Source organism: Echinococcus granulosus (assembly GCF_000524195.1).
Source record: "Echinococcus granulosus chromosome Unknown EG_S00269, whole genome shotgun sequence".
In the NCBI taxonomy this organism is placed as follows: domain Eukaryota; kingdom Metazoa; phylum Platyhelminthes; class Cestoda; order Cyclophyllidea; family Taeniidae; genus Echinococcus; species Echinococcus granulosus.
The window spans coordinates 1,631-18,045 of NW_020170649.1; the positions used below are offsets into that span (position 1 = coordinate 1,631).

At 43.7% G+C, this 16,415-nt stretch overlaps 3 protein-coding genes across 3 annotated transcripts in view; 2 read left to right on the plus strand and 1 right to left on the minus strand. All coding sequences in view use genetic code 11, as the record gives it.

The window, feature by feature from the left end:
• Nucleotides 1–1,856: 1,856 nt before the first annotated feature.
• Nucleotides 1,857–2,399, plus strand: EGR_10785 (Ubiquitin-like protein 4A; the record flags this gene model as incomplete). Its single annotated transcript, XM_024500034.1, has 4 exons — nucleotides 1,857–1,904; nucleotides 1,939–2,044; nucleotides 2,073–2,236; nucleotides 2,322–2,399. The coding sequence occupies 4 exons, from the start codon at nucleotides 1,857–1,859 to the stop codon at nucleotides 2,397–2,399; spliced, it is 396 nt and encodes a 131-aa protein (XP_024345550.1).
• Nucleotides 2,400–2,811: 412 nt separating this feature from the next.
• Nucleotides 2,812–8,093, minus strand: EGR_10786 (Nitrogen permease regulator; the record flags this gene model as incomplete). The annotated part of the gene is made up of 5 exons (XM_024500035.1): nucleotides 2,812–3,159; nucleotides 3,793–4,440; nucleotides 5,465–6,073; nucleotides 6,942–7,526; nucleotides 8,043–8,093. The coding sequence occupies 5 exons, from the start codon at nucleotides 8,091–8,093 to the stop codon at nucleotides 2,812–2,814; spliced, it is 2,241 nt and encodes a 746-aa protein (XP_024345551.1).
• An 828-nt stretch (nucleotides 8,094–8,921) lies between these two features.
• EGR_10787 (Ubiquitin-associated and SH3 domain-containing protein B) overlaps nucleotides 8,922–16,415 on the plus strand; it is a gene marked incomplete at both ends in the record, with an annotated part of 24,396 nt that continues 16,902 nt past the window's right edge. The window contains 6 exons of the mRNA XM_024500036.1: nucleotides 8,922–9,037; nucleotides 9,072–9,511; nucleotides 9,560–9,759; nucleotides 9,804–10,237; nucleotides 13,786–13,861; nucleotides 14,529–14,979. Coding sequence (XP_024345552.1) covers nucleotides 8,922–9,037; nucleotides 9,072–9,511; nucleotides 9,560–9,759; nucleotides 9,804–10,237; nucleotides 13,786–13,861; nucleotides 14,529–14,979 — 1,717 coding nt within the window. The remainder of the gene's footprint in view (nucleotides 9,038–9,071; nucleotides 9,512–9,559; nucleotides 9,760–9,803; nucleotides 10,238–13,785; nucleotides 13,862–14,528; nucleotides 14,980–16,415) is intronic.

Here is a 16,415-nt window from a genome sequence, read left to right on the forward strand (position 1 = left end):
GTTAGTACCCCCGTTCCGTTGATTGGCCCTCAGAATCTACAAATGTAGTACGATGGTTGTTTATCCCTCGGTATTAGCAAGGAGTCACTTTTGATTTGGCCTTAAAACAACGCCGGGTGGGCTGGCCTTCGGGCCATGCCAGTGGCCCAAATACCTTCTCTGTGCCGAATATATACATATTCTGCCCGAGTGTTACTGTAATACGATAGTGGTTTATTCCTCGGTTCTGGTGAGGCGCCACTTTTGTATCCTGAATTAGCCCCCTTGTACCTCTCTGGGTGGGCTGGCCTTTTGGGCCATGCCAATAGCCAAGACACCTTCTCTGCGCTGAATACATATTCTGCCCGAGTAATGTGTCTTCTTTCGTCTTCAGGGAGTCTCGGGACGCCGCATTACGTCTTCTTACGCCCCCAGGAAAGTCTCGGGGTGCTACGCAAATAGACAACCAGCTCTTCCGCACGTTAGTGATATGTGCCTTTCAATACCATCTCGGGTTACTCCGTATTCATCAGACACTGGAAACACCACCTTAGTTTAATGGGAAATATCAAGATTGTTTTTGTTCCATTATCATCACTACGTTTTAATTTGTATGGTAATTGCGAATAAGCTAAACCCCTAAATTTTCCTTTTATTTAGAAAGTTCAAAATTGGGTTTTTCAAGGAAAACTGAAGCAGTCCTGTCAACTGATCGCAAAGCAAGATCATATGGACAACGTCGTCACCTTCCATGGCGGCATTAATGTAGAATTGCAACTGTTGCGCCCCGAGTATTTCGTGGGGTCGTGGGAAGTCGTAGTAGTGTGGCAGAAAATGTAGTACCGGCGTAAAGAAAAGCAGAGGCTGCTGGCATGGCCTGGCAGCCATGCATAAATGAAGTCACTGCACGTGTTAAAGAAATAGAGCATGCGATAGAAATTTATGCAAGACTTCTTCAATTTTAAGATAGGTAACACGCCGAAAGAGAGGGATTTATAGACTACAGACCGATAGGCATTAGAAGTGGTTTGATGCTTTTAGAAAAATGGTGTTCATATCGCCTATACATTGCCCAAATGAGCACTTTGGGAAGAATTTTACTATGGTTCTGTACACTTTAAAGCCAAACACTTGCTGATTCTAACTTATGCAACAGATACTTCGGAAATCTTAGTCGGATCAGTAATGATAAAATTTGAGGAGTTTGCCAGGGGTAGTCTCAGCGATAAATATCAGTTCGATTTGTTTTTATGGTTCTAAATGTGTTGAGCTTGGATAGTTTGCCTAACTCTGAGTTTTGGTTACGTGTGGACTGCAGATTAGGCAGCTATACGCCCACTGGGTGACATGGCGTCCTAACCAAGCCTGCAGACTCGCATCTTATCTGTATGTCAGCAACACACTTTCTGGAGAAATAAACTAAAATGATTTAAAATTTTCCCTTAATCGTACCATAAATTAGTAGGCTATATAGAACGCATTAACTACAATGATGTGTAAGGCTGGCAGACAGCGCCATTGTAATCCGACAATAAACTATACGAAGTTTAGGAAAAAGGATCATGATAACAGATGTGTTCTCCAGTATATCTCAAAATAGTTTTGAGCAAGATAAATTTTAAAAAAATTCAACAAACTTTGATTTATTGAAAAGTTTAATGAGATGGATTTTTGAGATCTTTTTTGCCCTAATAAAGAATTGCATTATCATTTGAGTCGCGTTCATTCGTTTTTGTTAAAAACACATGGTTTTTGTACTTGAATTCAAACTGACGACTATTGTTTGGTCAACTCGTGACACCTAGGATTTAGGCGCCTTCGAGGTCCGTCCTTCCTATTGGTCACTTCCCAGTTTTGTACTTTGGGCGTGGGGTCTGATGAAGATATCAGTGAAGAGGCTCGGCCAACCGGCCAAAATTATGAATGTAATGTTTGACATACTTTATTATCTCTTTAAAGGTAACAGAAATGACAACAGTCGGCGAACTCTTGCCCCAAATATCATCTGACTCTGGTGTTGAGAGTGAGCGGATTTCCCTCATATTTAACGGAACGCCACTGAGTGGTAGGCTTTCTGTTCTGTTTATTGTTAGACAAGAACCGAAGTCTTAAGGACTACTCCATTAAATCGGGCGATCGGATAATGGTGGTCGTCAAAGCCAGCTTGACACCGAATTTCGAGCAAATACTACAGAAATATCTACAAGCTTCTTACAACACACATGATGCAAAAGCAATAACCTCGAAGTTCATGAGTGTACGTGTTTGATGGGTGTATTTCACTTTACTGTTGCCAAAAACGGCGGCAAGCCTTAATCGATTATGGAATTTTATTCCCATAGCTCCTTTCAAAGACTCTGGATTCTCTGAGCATCGACGACATTGATCGATTGGCCAATGCTTTTAGCGAGTCCTATTGACTTAACTGGGACCCAGAGTTACCTTGCCTTTCATTGACTTGCAAGCTACTAGTAACATTTACCTTGAAGGTATCTCGGCTTGGATGTAAATAAGTACACGTACTTGCGACCCCTCTCCCATGTCTCTTCACCATTTATTTTGCCGCTCGCAAGTTGGCTCTCCGTAACTTGTGTCTGGAGCTGTCTACTGCTTCATGTAAGGTCAAAAACAGCTGTGATTTTTCCTGAGTATCTGCTTGCTCATGCAAAGCTTGCAAGTCAGGGCGTATTTACAGCCGATTTGCGTACTGGGTGCAGAGTTCCCCCACCAAGAGTGCATAAAGGCTAAATGGTTTTGGTGTGCAGCTTCAAGTTTATTGCAACCTCTACTGGGGTTGGAGAGCAAGAGGCAGTGGGAGCTGCGGAACGACGTTTACGCCAAGTCCTCCGCATCGATCCAGAGTCGTCTATTTTTTGGGGCTTTATAGGACGGGTACTTCTTACTGGTATCCAACCCACTGACAATTGTGGATCTGCCGGGAAATGCTGTAGTGGGAAAGAAGGATTTGTCATCAGGGTTGTAACGGATAGGATCAACCTGTATAACAAGGTTGGGGGGCAAGTTGGATAGTCTTGAATGCTCTTCAAGCATTGCAACTAATTTGTCTTCCGGTTCAACATCCTTTAGGAAATACTCTTTTACCGCATTCACGTCTTCCAGCTCGTGTAAATAGCTAGAGGGTATCGTATGATGAAATTCCTGCATACAAGCCTTCAAAAACTAAGAAAGACAAATATTTAGATGATATACAGATACCTCAACTTTTGATTGGCGGTCCGGGAAAATGAAAGCCTCGCTTAAGTTTGTGAAAGTAGGCAAGGTGCGTCTGGCAACCGACTCCAGGCGAGATTTCACATCTTCAGGGGGTCGATACGGCTTAATTTTCAAACTACATATGGTGAAGTCTTAAATACAGACGAACCTTCGCGAAATTACTGCGAATTTACTGCACTTTAAGGGGACTTTGGCAGGAAGCATGAACAATTGGACGAAGCTGGCAATTGGACACCAATTTGACCTTCATACAAGGTCAGGGCAATACTCACTTTTAGTAATTTTCTAGCGGATTGTGTTAAATTATGTTAAAAATACGAACAAGGATAATTTATTCCGTTATATAACTCACACCTCTGCTGAAGAGCACATACCATTGCATTCCTTAGACCCATTACCCCAGACACAGACGACTCCTCACCCAAACTAACCCACTTAACTACACCCCACCTGCGACAAGAACCCGGAACCCATGGACCTCGACTCAGGGACGAATTTTGGAAGCATCGAAAAAAAATACAAGAAAAAAATCCACACAAGTTCCTAGTGCCATAGCAAATGAATGGCACTGTTATTCACTGTCACGCTCTCATGCTCCGGTGACGAGCCCTCCGTCCGGTTTGCCTCCGATAAGACCGTGCTATAACTCATCTCGACGCCATTACTATCTGTTTCCGCCTTCTCTTTCAATAATTTCGCCGTGAACGATACGACAGCCTCCGGGAGGGTTGTTGTCGTCGTGGTGAATGTCTGCCCATCTTCGCCGAAATGTCCACCGTTGGAACGATTCGTTGGTGTCAGAGAAGAGGACTTGACAGCCCAAGCAGAAGCTTCGTAGACCAGCTCATCCACCGATTGTACCCCGTCCATCATTTGATCCCGCAAGAGGTTCCACGTTCGCGTCTCCAAACCAGAGGTCTCGTTGGAAGCCATGGGTGAGAGTACCTCACTAACCGGGTAGCAATGCAGGCGGTGAATGAGGTTATTCACCTCTCCAAACTGGACTAGACGAAGGAGGTTGACGCAAGGTAGGGTAGCGCTTCTGTTTTCATACGAATGAAAGCGTGGAGGAAGTTGAAGATCTATGAAAGATTGGGTAGAAGCGAGGAGGAAGGCAAGATTGAGGTAGGGTGGGGCGCAGAGTTTGGAGTAGACCTGGAGAATTTTCAAAATTAGGCCCTCTGGGTCGGTGATATGGAGGCGTCGGCGTTTAGTCGCTAACGATAGCTGAAAGAGTAAAAGGAAACCTATGATCCTAGCTGCGATAAGCCTCTTAACGCGATGTCAATAGCCCCAAAACATCAACGAAGGGGTTAACGATTGTACATCGATACGCAGTCTAGTGGACGGTTTTAATCTCGAGAGAAAGGTGAATGAATGACCAGCTGGAAACCATCATACAAGCTTAGCTACTTGATTTTGCACTTTTTTGCACGAACGATGAACATCAAGAACGACGTCTAAAACGAGTAGTTTGTGCAGCATAAAGATACCCACATTGCATTACTTCAGCCCCGTAAAATCTTCAGAGATCCTCCAACCTTCCCAAATGAAGGAAACACCTCAGCTGAAATCACAACAGGCCCAGCACAACTTCATCCTGGTACTTGAACTAATTTGCAAGGGGCGTTGAAGTTTAAGCCGAGCTTTTAATGTTGTACTTATAAAAGGGAAGCAATCATGGCATTAGTAAATTCTGTAACTACTTTTGATAGCCGGTCCACACGTCGCAGGCCAGTCAACATATCATTCATCAAGATAGCAGGTGATAGTGCCATTGAAGCTGTGCATGCATCAGCGTAGAGTCTCCTTTCAACGAAAACCAAGCCCCACATAGGAATGCCTACCTATATCCACGGAACGCTTTCGACACAATGGCACTCATACGTCTGCCAGTGACGATCACAGCTGTTGCACTTCCAAATCCATCATCACAACGACCATTCAGCCCCGTGAACATTTAGGTCATGTTTAGACGCCTTATTCTGGGAACTTGATTGATGCACAACCTGTTGGGTAACGAAATCGTTCAAGATACCAAGAGGTAGGCACTGAGATATACAAACACTTGAACTTCCCGAGGGGTAACGTCGCGGCTTACCAGATGGCTGGGATGTGCGTAAATTTTGAGAGGATATATGCAGGAAAATAAATGCAGTTACAACTCATGGAAATTCTTTCGTTGTTTTAATGGACTTAGGGGTCGACTTATCTCGAAGGCTCTCGCAGTCCACCAGTAAATTAGACTTACCACAGATTCAAAACAGGCATCCCTCAGCTTGGCATCAACAGTCAGACGTAGAAGCCTTGGTAGTCCCACATATCCAGGTACAGCAAAGAGTTCTGTCACGTCGGAACAGATACTGCTGCCCGTGACAGTGGAGCGAAAGAAGACGGGTGCCGAGACAATGTGGACTACACCCAGCTGAGCTAGTTGAGTAAGACAGAGTCGCGCAATGCTCCGGTCCACGTTGGCCAGACCAGCGACCTGCGCAACAGTGCGTTGGCCGTTGACCAGAGGCAAGAGGCGGCTAGAAACGAGGTCTCGCGCCTCCCAGAAGGAAGAGAAGAGGTTATCGTCGTCATGCGGCTCCAGCACGTAGACCACATGGTTGCCAAGGGAAGTAAAAATGGGGCGGACTCGTACGAAAATGGTGGCATCGGTGACGGCGGCAGTGCTGTCCTCGAGAACCGATGGCACCCGCGACCAAACATCAGTGCGTCCCAATAGTGCCTCGGTGTCTTCTTCCGCCTCCTCCGTTGCTCCATCGATGCAGCTACACGGCTCCCCAGTGGCCAATTCAGCCTCGGTGGGGATGGAACAGCTCGACACTGAGTTGTTCACTGCTCGTGGGGCGAACTCAGTGAAAATGAAGAGAAATAGTTGGGTGAAGATGTAGCTTAACATGTTCACTACCAACGAAACATTTGTGTGCACGTGTCTCCACCACTGCGTTAACTGGTTACACCGAACAATGTAGTAAACAGGTTGCTAGGGCTTTAAACAACTAAAAAGCAGGTTCAGAAAGTTCATGATTTGAAGAAAATTGCACTTTCCGGTTTTTGAGCAGCAGCTGAAATGGTCAAAATGATAAATAGTGCCATATCAGAACAGTAAGGCATTTGAGTAGATATGATAGCTGATCTTCCCCCGAGACCATGGTATCGATATCAGAGCCACAATTTATATTGTGGCTCCATATTCGCCATACAAAAACGGGGGCTCGATAGCGGTCACATGCTGAACGTCACTAGAACCGTGAATTCAAGTATGTCCACAACAGAAACTGAACAGTAAGTTTCCCTCCTTATACTTACAAAGAGATGATTCACTTGATAACTGCTTATCCTTACGACAGGAATTCTCAGTAGTTTTGTAGAAAGTTAATCCTCTTATTTGAATTCATCAAGAGAAGAAGTAATTGTAGACATTTCAATGGATTGAAAAGTCCCGTAAATCCAAGTGAAACTAAAAAGTGGCTTGATAAATAGGTTGTTATACAAAACCTGCTACATGAAAGGATTCTCGATGCAGCTACTGGCAGTCCAAGCAGATTCCATTGTGAAATACTAATAAACACAACATGGAAAGTGTTGGAGAAGCGTGAGCGAAAATTACTTGCATAAGGGTCGCATTAACCATTTGTTAAGGTTTTTAAAAACTACATTGTTTTAGATATTAAAGCAAACACTTTAAAATAACATTGACAATCAAAAAAATATCCTACAATGAGGTAAAGCGGAGGCAAATCATCTCCTAAGCTGGTTACACAAAGCCCCTTTTCTCGTAGATCGGTAAAAATTTGGCGAAGAAATCGGTGGATCAGTGTTTCATTACCCCCATCTACCGTCTGCTTGAAAGTATCCTGTGATAACGCAGCGTTTTCCTCCTCCATGTACGCCAAATACCGATTAATCTTCCGTACGGTAAGTTCATAGGCCGATTGTAGAGCGGGCTGAAGTCCACTGTGAATGTCTTCATAATGGAGAGGAAAATCCTGACCGGTAAGATCATAATGCTGCAACTGGAACTCACGCGAACGAACGACGAAGCACAGATTAAAAAGAAGAGTGTTTCTCGAATACCGAGTTCCCTCGATGCGCTGGGGAAAACCAATGATGAAATGCTCAAATTCAGCAATGATAATTGGCTGGTCGGTTAAATCGGCACGGGGAATTACAGCATGAGCAATGAGCTTGAAATTTTCGCTGGAAATGTATCCATCAGGATATTGGCAATCGATCATGGAGCCTTGAACATTCTCAAAAGTACAATAGATGACAGCAGCTAATTCCAGGGCCTTGACAGCAGCCTACATAGGGGTAAGTAGAAAGATGCAAGAAATCAAAGCGAAACAATGGGTAACAAGTTATCAACGTTGCCCATGATTCCCCGCTTTCATAAAATGGGATCGACCAAAGAATCAACTATAAGCGCATAAAAACATAGTCCGGTGGGGGTATTTGGAATTACTGCTGAAAGTAACAGTTAAGTAAGATGAGTGCTAGAATATACTGAAATTCGAAAAGAAAACAGACACATTTAACAGAAGTAAGGGAGAAGATGGGGACTTCAAGACAAACGCATACAGCTAAAATTACATTGCAAAATGAAATTAAGGCTTCGACGAGAAGGCGAAAGGACAGTGAAATAAATTGCTACCAAAGGGCACACCACAAAAAAAAACAGCGCAGTAATTGAGCTTGACCTAGAGGGTTTATAAGAAAAGTTAATATTATGCAAATTATAAAGAAAACAACAGTTAGAATTTAAACAGTGCATCCTGTCAAAATTTAGTCAAATTAGGAGAGTGTGCTCTCTAACGCACCGTAAGTAGTCCAAGTAAGATAAGCGCAGATATACTCTCTTTTGACGACATATGATTTCTCAAAAAGAAATTAAGGTAAAGAAACCAGCAATTATCCTTTGAGTGCGTTAGCTTGGAGTGTTGACGTGTATTATTCGCCCTAGGGTCTCCGCAAGGAGCTTTTGCAGAGGCAAACCTGTCAGCTAGAAAAAATGCCTGGTGAGAAAAGTCAACTTTTACCATCAGGATATTGGCAATCAATCATAGAGTCCTGAACATTTTCAAAAGTACAATAGATGGCAGCAGCCAATTCCAGGGCCTTGACAGCAGCCTACATAGAGCTAAACAGAACGACGTAAAAAATCAAGGCGAAACAATGGGCATCATGTTACCAACGTTGCCAATAATTCCCGGCTTTCATAAAATATGGTCGACCAAAGAATTAAACATAAGCGTATTAAGTTGATATTTTGTTCAAGCATACTTTAAAGCACGTGTGCAATTCCAGCACCCCAAATGTATGTTTTTCGCCGTAGCATGATGTTTTCAAATTATGTTAATAGTCTTCATAGTCTGCCCAATTATAATTTTTTCTTGTATTAAGCCTTCACGCGTTTTAACTTTGACGGAAAATTACCTTGCCAAATACCTAACAAAACGTTTGTAATTTAATGGTCTGATTATATCCCTTGTCGATGCGTGTGGCACCATTTTACAACCTTTGCTAATTTTAATGCTATGACGTGTATATTTTGGAATACCAAATAACAATGTTGAAGTGTTTTTATGGCTCTTTGAGGTATTTTTTTCAAGGTCAAGCGATCGTTCTAATTACCGCTGTCTCGGCCGCTGAGTTAGAAAAGGCGTGCTTCAGGCTTTTGGTATTATTGTTAGATAGCCATGGGCAGCCTGGGCATTCCGATTGATGTACGAGTGGACGTCTTTGAGAGAAAAAAGATACGCGAAGCTCAAATGTCGGAGAAATTTAAGAAAATTTGCTTCTCGGATATGAGGAGGTAACTTATATATATTTTGCTGACTTTTATTTAGAATCAAAGCTCTCGCCTCTACTGGTTACCGGAGTGAAGGAGATGCCGCCCTTTGGCTACTTTCGCACTTAGATGATCCTCTCCTGGATGAACCCTTTTACCGGGAATTCTACTTATTTTTGTGTGTCCGTTCCGATTTGGCCCAAAATATTTCGGACTTCTGGCTTGCGAGTTCTGGCAGTGAGGGTTGGAATTACGCACACGAATTTCCTCCGCACATCACACTCCTGTCGAACCTGAGGGTCTCTGACGATAAAGTTCTCCTGCTCCATGGTATCTATGACAAAATAATTCAAGAACATTCACACGTGCTGAAATTCGACGAAGTTCCGCTTAAGCTCGTGACTTCCGATGACTTTATTGGGTACATTGTCTCGAGTGACAAAGTCAACGCGAGTCTGGAAAAGCTTTGTCGTGTGTTTTTGCAGGAGCTTCTGAATGGTAGGCTGAGATCTTTGTTCCCTTTCATGGTTGTTTCGCACATTTCAGCTGGCATAATATCTGATGATGATCCTATGCGAAGGTGTAAATCCAATTACCATATGTCTCTTGCCTACGGCTTTCAGTTAGCCAATCGAAGCAATCTTGGGGACCTTCAGGACTCTTACAATATGAAATCTCAGCTTTTAGTTTCGTGGACGTTGGATCTGTTTTCTGGTGACCCAAGATTATCCACTCCTGACTCTGAGGTAGTTTTGTGTTTTACTACGCCTAAGTTCTTTTCTGTAATCAGCTCTACGAGACGCGAACTACGGTGGAAGTGGATGACGTGTTATTTTCAAACCTTTCCCTGGAGGACAATCCTCAAACGGATAGCTCCCCACCTCAACTCACTCCCTCCTCACCAGAAATGGGCCAAATGATCGTGGGGTGCCACTTGTCCTCCTCTGCCTCTTCTGTGGGAGCGGGTCGAACGCCAGATTCAGACAGTCTGCAGCCATCAATCCACACTCCGTTCAATGAGGTACCTGCTTTGGCTGATTGTCCACATCTTCCCAACACACTGGCACACTCAGCTGGCGACAAAGTTCTCTTTGTTGGATCGTGCAACTTGAACGGTCGATATGGGGTCCCGGTGGGTGTCAATCTCACTTCGGGGCTGACGGGGGTATTCAGTCTTGCCTCGGCCCGTAGGATTCCTAAGTGGCATGCCTGGGTCACGCATAGGTAGGCTATTTCTCCATAAGTAGTAGCCATCACCCCAGTGCTCTGACTTTCCTGCCTAATCCCAGTGTTGCATATATACTAGATGTAACCTTTTTTACGTCATCGTAAGCAGATTGAGTTTAAAACCACAAGTAAAAGTAGGAAAGGTGCACTTTTTAATATATGCGCACCAATTGAATGAATAAATGGCTACTAATATCACTTCAAGGCAAAATATCGGATCTGCAGTAGTAACAAATGTAAAAGCGACAGCTCTAAAGCCGCATCTCGGTGTATTCCAAGGTTGCGCACAGGTTTGAGCTTTGCACTATTGCAGTTTTTCGACTGCTTGTCTTTCTTCCCATCGCCATTTTTGTAATTTTTAGTGTCTCGCTAATGTCTTGTGAGCACATTTACGATGTAAATACTCATTTAGCGGCTCTTGCAATATTGGCTGATCTGCTTGAGGTATAACAGATACAAGAAGCATTTTTGTATGCTATAGTTTCCCACATCCTTCGTGTGATGATGAACAACCATTTTCTGTGATTCTTATAATGCCATGGATACAGCCCCTATAATGTTTATTCTACCGCTAATATTCTCATTTAATTTGCATAGAAAAGGCGCATTTCTTTTCAACCTTTGCAAATAATTTGAGATTCCCTTTTATCTCTTGGCTAGTTTCAAACTTAACACTACACTGGTATATTCTACCCACCTAAAGAATGCATTAATCCACATAGTTTTGTGTGTAGGATGACTACATGGGCATTATGCCGCTCAAACTAAGGCGGGTCGATGCTCTACGAATGGTCCATCTTGTGCCAACCGTGACCTAGGGGTGGCTATATGGTAAAACACGATATGAAGTAGTGGCAAAGCTGAAATTCTATATCGTTTTGTTAGACTAGTAATGTATTGAGTCTCAGTTCAATGGGACAGAATCCAAATCCATTGCAACTTTCCAGTAGGTTATCAGCGTGGACCAGTGCTGTCGTTACGTATTTTTGATCCTCACGACTCCAGACTGACCCCATCTTTCCCTGAATTTCATTTGTTGCCTTTCTTTAAATATTTGCTTCCCAAAAGTGTGGTTGTTAGGGCCATAGCCACGTGCACTCAGTCGAACTTTATGTCCCGTCGTGATATGTATCGCGCATCCTCCTCTCTCTGTTGTCTACCTCCTACGGCGGAAGTTTTCCTTTTTTTGGTGGTGGTGATGGTGGCGGCGGTAAGGACATCCCTATCTCCCCATCTCCCCTCCGCACAGCGAGGGGAAAATTTATGGGGCGGACAGACCTCGCTGTACTTTTCCTCACCCAGACGTTGGCCACTCTCATTTTCGCAGTCCGTAAGGCGGGCATTACGGGTAGAACCACCCACTGCTGATAAATGGCCTCGTATGTCCCCCTCTAGATTGCTCGTACAGTGACGCCGGTTTCGATCTTTTCGATACGCATTCCCCATACTCCCTTTGCCAATGGGCTACTAACGGAAGTGATGCTAGTGGAGTCCTATGCAACTGTGTCGTTGACCGAGACAGAAAAAAAAGTCCCTGAGGCTTATTTACAACTAGGGAAAGTGCCGCCTTACTGCATAACGCTAACGTCGGATTGGATTTATATCCGATTCGTTGCATTACTTTCTCTTGAGGTCAGAAGTTTGTGACTGCAGGTAGTAGTCAAACATTGATGGCAAATTATCTACATTCCTTGCATGTAAAAAAAAGAATGTATAGCCAACCTTTTTACGTGTAGAATGTAATCTGCGTCTACGTATGCGGACTTGTTTACCATACCTGGTACATGGCAAGTATTCACCGCGCAAAATCACCCATCTTTGTCATTTCAAAGACTCGGTGTATTTAATAAACTCCTACCGTCTAGGATGAAGTCTCTGGTCAGATATGGTCTACAGCTTGCGATCAGCCTTCTATGAAGGGTTCCCTTTTAAGATTGACTTGGCTTTCTTGTACAAAGACGAGATTTGTATGCAATTGCAGCTTGTGGGGACGAAATTCCAAGGCAAAAGCAACTTAAAAAGGGGTTAGCATCTGCAGGATCAGCAGCAGAAGCGGAGTTGTTTTACCTGTGACGTCAATGTAGTGCTAACTAACTCGCTGGCAAGCTGGCTCGTACACTAACAGACATTTTTTAGGGGTCTGGTAGGATTATGCCAGGGCACAACATAGGTGTGTGTGTATGTGTTTGTGTATGCGATTGTTTTTTTTCCATCTCAGCCCTCCGCACAAGAGGTCAAGGGAAGGAGAGGGACAGTCACGTGCCTCCTTTGTCCTTTCCCTGCAAAAAGTTAACTTCCATTGTCCAGTACTAAAGTCGTAAATTCACTCGTGCAATGGTCTCCGCACTCTTATACACAGTTTCCTGCCTCAGCGCAATGAGGCAGTTCATGCAAAAAGACCATAAAAACCCACCAACTTTTTTTGGTCTGACTACGTCATGTCTGGGTTTGTGAAATGACCGAAGTAGTGCGAACGTGCCCCCATGTCATTATGGGCCTGTGTTGTGAACAGACGGTGGGGATCGGCCACACTGGCGCCCATGGCCATCCATGCTTATCACAGGCGGTGAGGCCTCGGCGCCCCTTGACACATTCATCACCGGGGTCGCATACATGGGGGCATCTCGCTGTCTTTATTTGAATCTACCTTTATGGCTGTTGGTGGTGCTGTTCTTTGTCAGCTCATTATAACTGGTTGGACTGAATCGTGTTACGAGTCGATTTGTTAAACTTAAAACACAATGGATGTAACATATCCCTACCCTGCGGATAACTGCATTTTTTATTTGTTAGAAGTGGTCGTATGACTCAAACCATCGTGTAACAATCAATGGCACCTTAGAGTTATAAAACACCTCGGCTGTGGTGATTTAGCTCTCTTCGACACCCTTGGAACGAACGTGTTAAGGGCTTTTCAAACTAGGCTGTAGCCGTCAAGGTGGATGTGTTCGTTACTTCATTTCCACGTGAAACCAGGTAGTTGAACCGATTTCGCCTCAGCTTGCCCATCTTTTCACGACCCGCTAATGATTGCCTCATGTTAAATCAGCACCACCCATTACTTTATCAGTGTCGAAAGACAAGACTTGGTACCTGATGTGACGCTTGTGATGATATTATCCTCACGGAAATGGAGTCACGTCGTGGTTACCTAGTGCCCCTTTTGTTTTCTACTTTGCCCTACTGCCGATTTTGATAGCCCTTTTCTTGAGACTAGAAATTAACCATCTTTGTGTATCTATGTTTTTGACTTTTCAATTACTAAGTAAAAAGCCATCATTCAATTAGTAAAGACGTTCAACCCTGAATATCGTTGTCAAAGTAGACCTACACTCCAAGACAAGCGCTGGGCGTTTGTTAAATCTCGTGTTTTTATTGGTTAGAAAGTCTACTTAATTACTTATGGCAAAAAATGGATGTCTTATCTCATATTTCTGCTCCGTGATTAGTTATAAAGTCCACTTGGCTCTCTATTAACAGTTGGGGATATGTGTTTTGTTTATTTATACCTGGCCTGTAACTCGATTCTTGTGTTCTCTTTTCAGGTCTACAGTGGTCATTGGATGTCAGGAGGATAGTCTTACAGCGGAGCTTTGCAACACCTTTGTGGCGCCGTCTAGGGTGAGTTATCATTCAGTGTGACACCAGTCCATAGAACTGACTGTTAAACCCGAGGATCATTAATGCCAAATTAACGAATTTATATGTAATTCTCTGCTACGTTTCTATAAATATTTCAACGTGAAGCTGTCTTTGAAATTTCACTATCTTCACAATTGAATGTCTTAGTGATGGGTGGCTGAATGAGTTCGAGACCGAAGTCGAGTTGGCGTTTCCTTGCTGCGCTTTTGTTGACATTAAAATCGCGTTGTTGGTAGTCCACGTCATTGTGTGTGTTTACTGTTCTACGCCTCTTCGTGTACGTGGGTCATTAAAAGTAGCATCTTTTTCCGCAAATATAAAGGCATTCAAGCTTCCATACCTCCTTTGAAGGTGTTATAGGGCCTGCAGTTCTAGACCAAACTTCATTATGAAAGCACAGAGGAGGTGATGGGTTGGTAGCAAAAATTGCATGACAGCGATATAGCGACTGAAATGTGAGGAGGAGACCGTAGAGCTTGTGGAGTGAAATCGTAGCTAAAACAGCCTTCCACTCCTAAGAATTGTTCTCGTTGCTCTCCATGTTCACTCTTCATTGTCCATCAAAACGTAGCTTAGGAAGGAAATTTTATAAAAGCACCCAGATAGTCGGATTCGAGATGTAAAATATTGAAGAGTTCATTTTTAGATCCCGGCATCTTTTTCTGCACCAGCGGATTTTTGCGAGCCACTAGCAGTATTGGACAATGAGACCCGCACTTCCTCTCTGGCCGTCGGTGTCAACGTTGGTAGTAGTAGTAGTAGTGGGTTTTGTTCCAAACTTCTCCCTCGCAGTTGCCGTCGCAAATCCGCTTCTTCGAATTCTTCCTCCCCCTCTTCTTCCCCCTCGGCCCTCCAGACCTCCGTCGCCGTCGGATCGAAGTCGGGTGTTAAAACACCCCCTCCAACTGCCACCGGGTCCTCCTCAATCTTTGGCTCGCGATTCTTTGGAAGTCTCCTTTCTGGTGCCAGTAATGGCAGTGGCAGCCTACAGCAACAGCCACAGAAGCCTCAACGGCGTCTCTTTGTCATGCGACACGCTGAACGGGTTGATATCTGCTTTGGGCGGGCCTGGACCACTCGTTGCATCGACAGGCGAGGTGAGCCATACTATCCTAATCGTAGATCAAATTCCTGGTTCTGCCAGCTTTGGGCTGCAAAGTAGATGCAGGCGAGACCCCATTAAAAAGGTTCACTTATTTAAAAGTGGACTTTTGAACTTCCTTTTCTACCATCGGTACTACTTTTTTGGCAGGTCTTTAATGTCAAACTACAACTTTTAAATGTTAAAGCAAGAATAAAAAGGGCAATTTTTATGTGTTCCAAATTTTACTTATTTATCCACACAACGTTCACACGAATTTACTTTTATACCCGTATCCCTGGGTCGCAGCGCACTTGGAGACGAGTTGATTTGTCAGTACTGTTGAATCATTTTATGCCAGCCTGCCTACTTCACCTCCTTTCTCTCGGCACCATTGGGCGTGAGCTAACTCCAAATCTCACCAAAAGTTAGGCAACATTCATGTACTAATTGCTTTTCGTGGAAACGTCTGCTTCCTGCTTATCTCCCACCCTTACTTTGCATCTCAATTCCAATTTGTGTAATTGTTGAAGTTGATTTGATATCAACCTGCAGAAAGGGTGGAAGATTGTGGATTTGGATAGGACACTATGACATCAAACTTTCCTTTTGTTAGGCCCCTTTGTCTTTTGAAACTTGTTCCTCATGCTCCACTTGATCACCATTGTGCTCCGACCGTTGCGTGCTGTGTACCTTAGAATAGCAACTAACTACAGGACGGGAACAAAGATGGTGCGATGAATTCGGCCTGTAGGAGTACTATTATTTATTCTTTTCGTGGATTTCGTTAGGGTTCTCGGGCATCGCATTTTCAGCAAGGTAAATTGCACTGGGGCAGGCTTAATTTGAGAAGTATTGCTAGAGGGCTAGCCCACTTTCCACATCAAATGCATTCCATTTACAATTTATTTTTTTTTTGGAGGGATGTTTGTCTAGCGTCACTTTGTTGCTTTCAAGCCATCTTCCTGTGAAAATCATTGGAAGTGGTCTATTCTGCTAGCAAAATAAATCCGTTCGAAGATAGACTGGCAATTCATTTGGGCCTGGGCCATCTTCAAGTCAGTTCAGCAATGCAGTCACCTAGTCATCTCTAAGGGCTTTATGGAACATACGATTTCGAAGGCATGGAAGGACTGACAAGCTGGTAGAACAGCAGGAGGCTAAAATGGACTCCCAAAACAGGATAGCTATGCAGTACGGTATACCAGTCTGTTGTCTGTTATAGACAATTCAGACCAAATACGTGTGCAATTACATCCTTAAACCGTCAGCTAGTTCAGTTACCGGTTCTTTGAAAGCTCATTCAATCTGTTAAACTTATTAACTTGATTACGAGCTTCCTGCTTTAAGCAAATGCAGGCATATTGGAGGATGAATTGCAAAATACGAGGGATCGAGGGCTTATTATCACGTGACCCGAAAAAGTTTAGCAATGGCATTCGACGTGGGCTA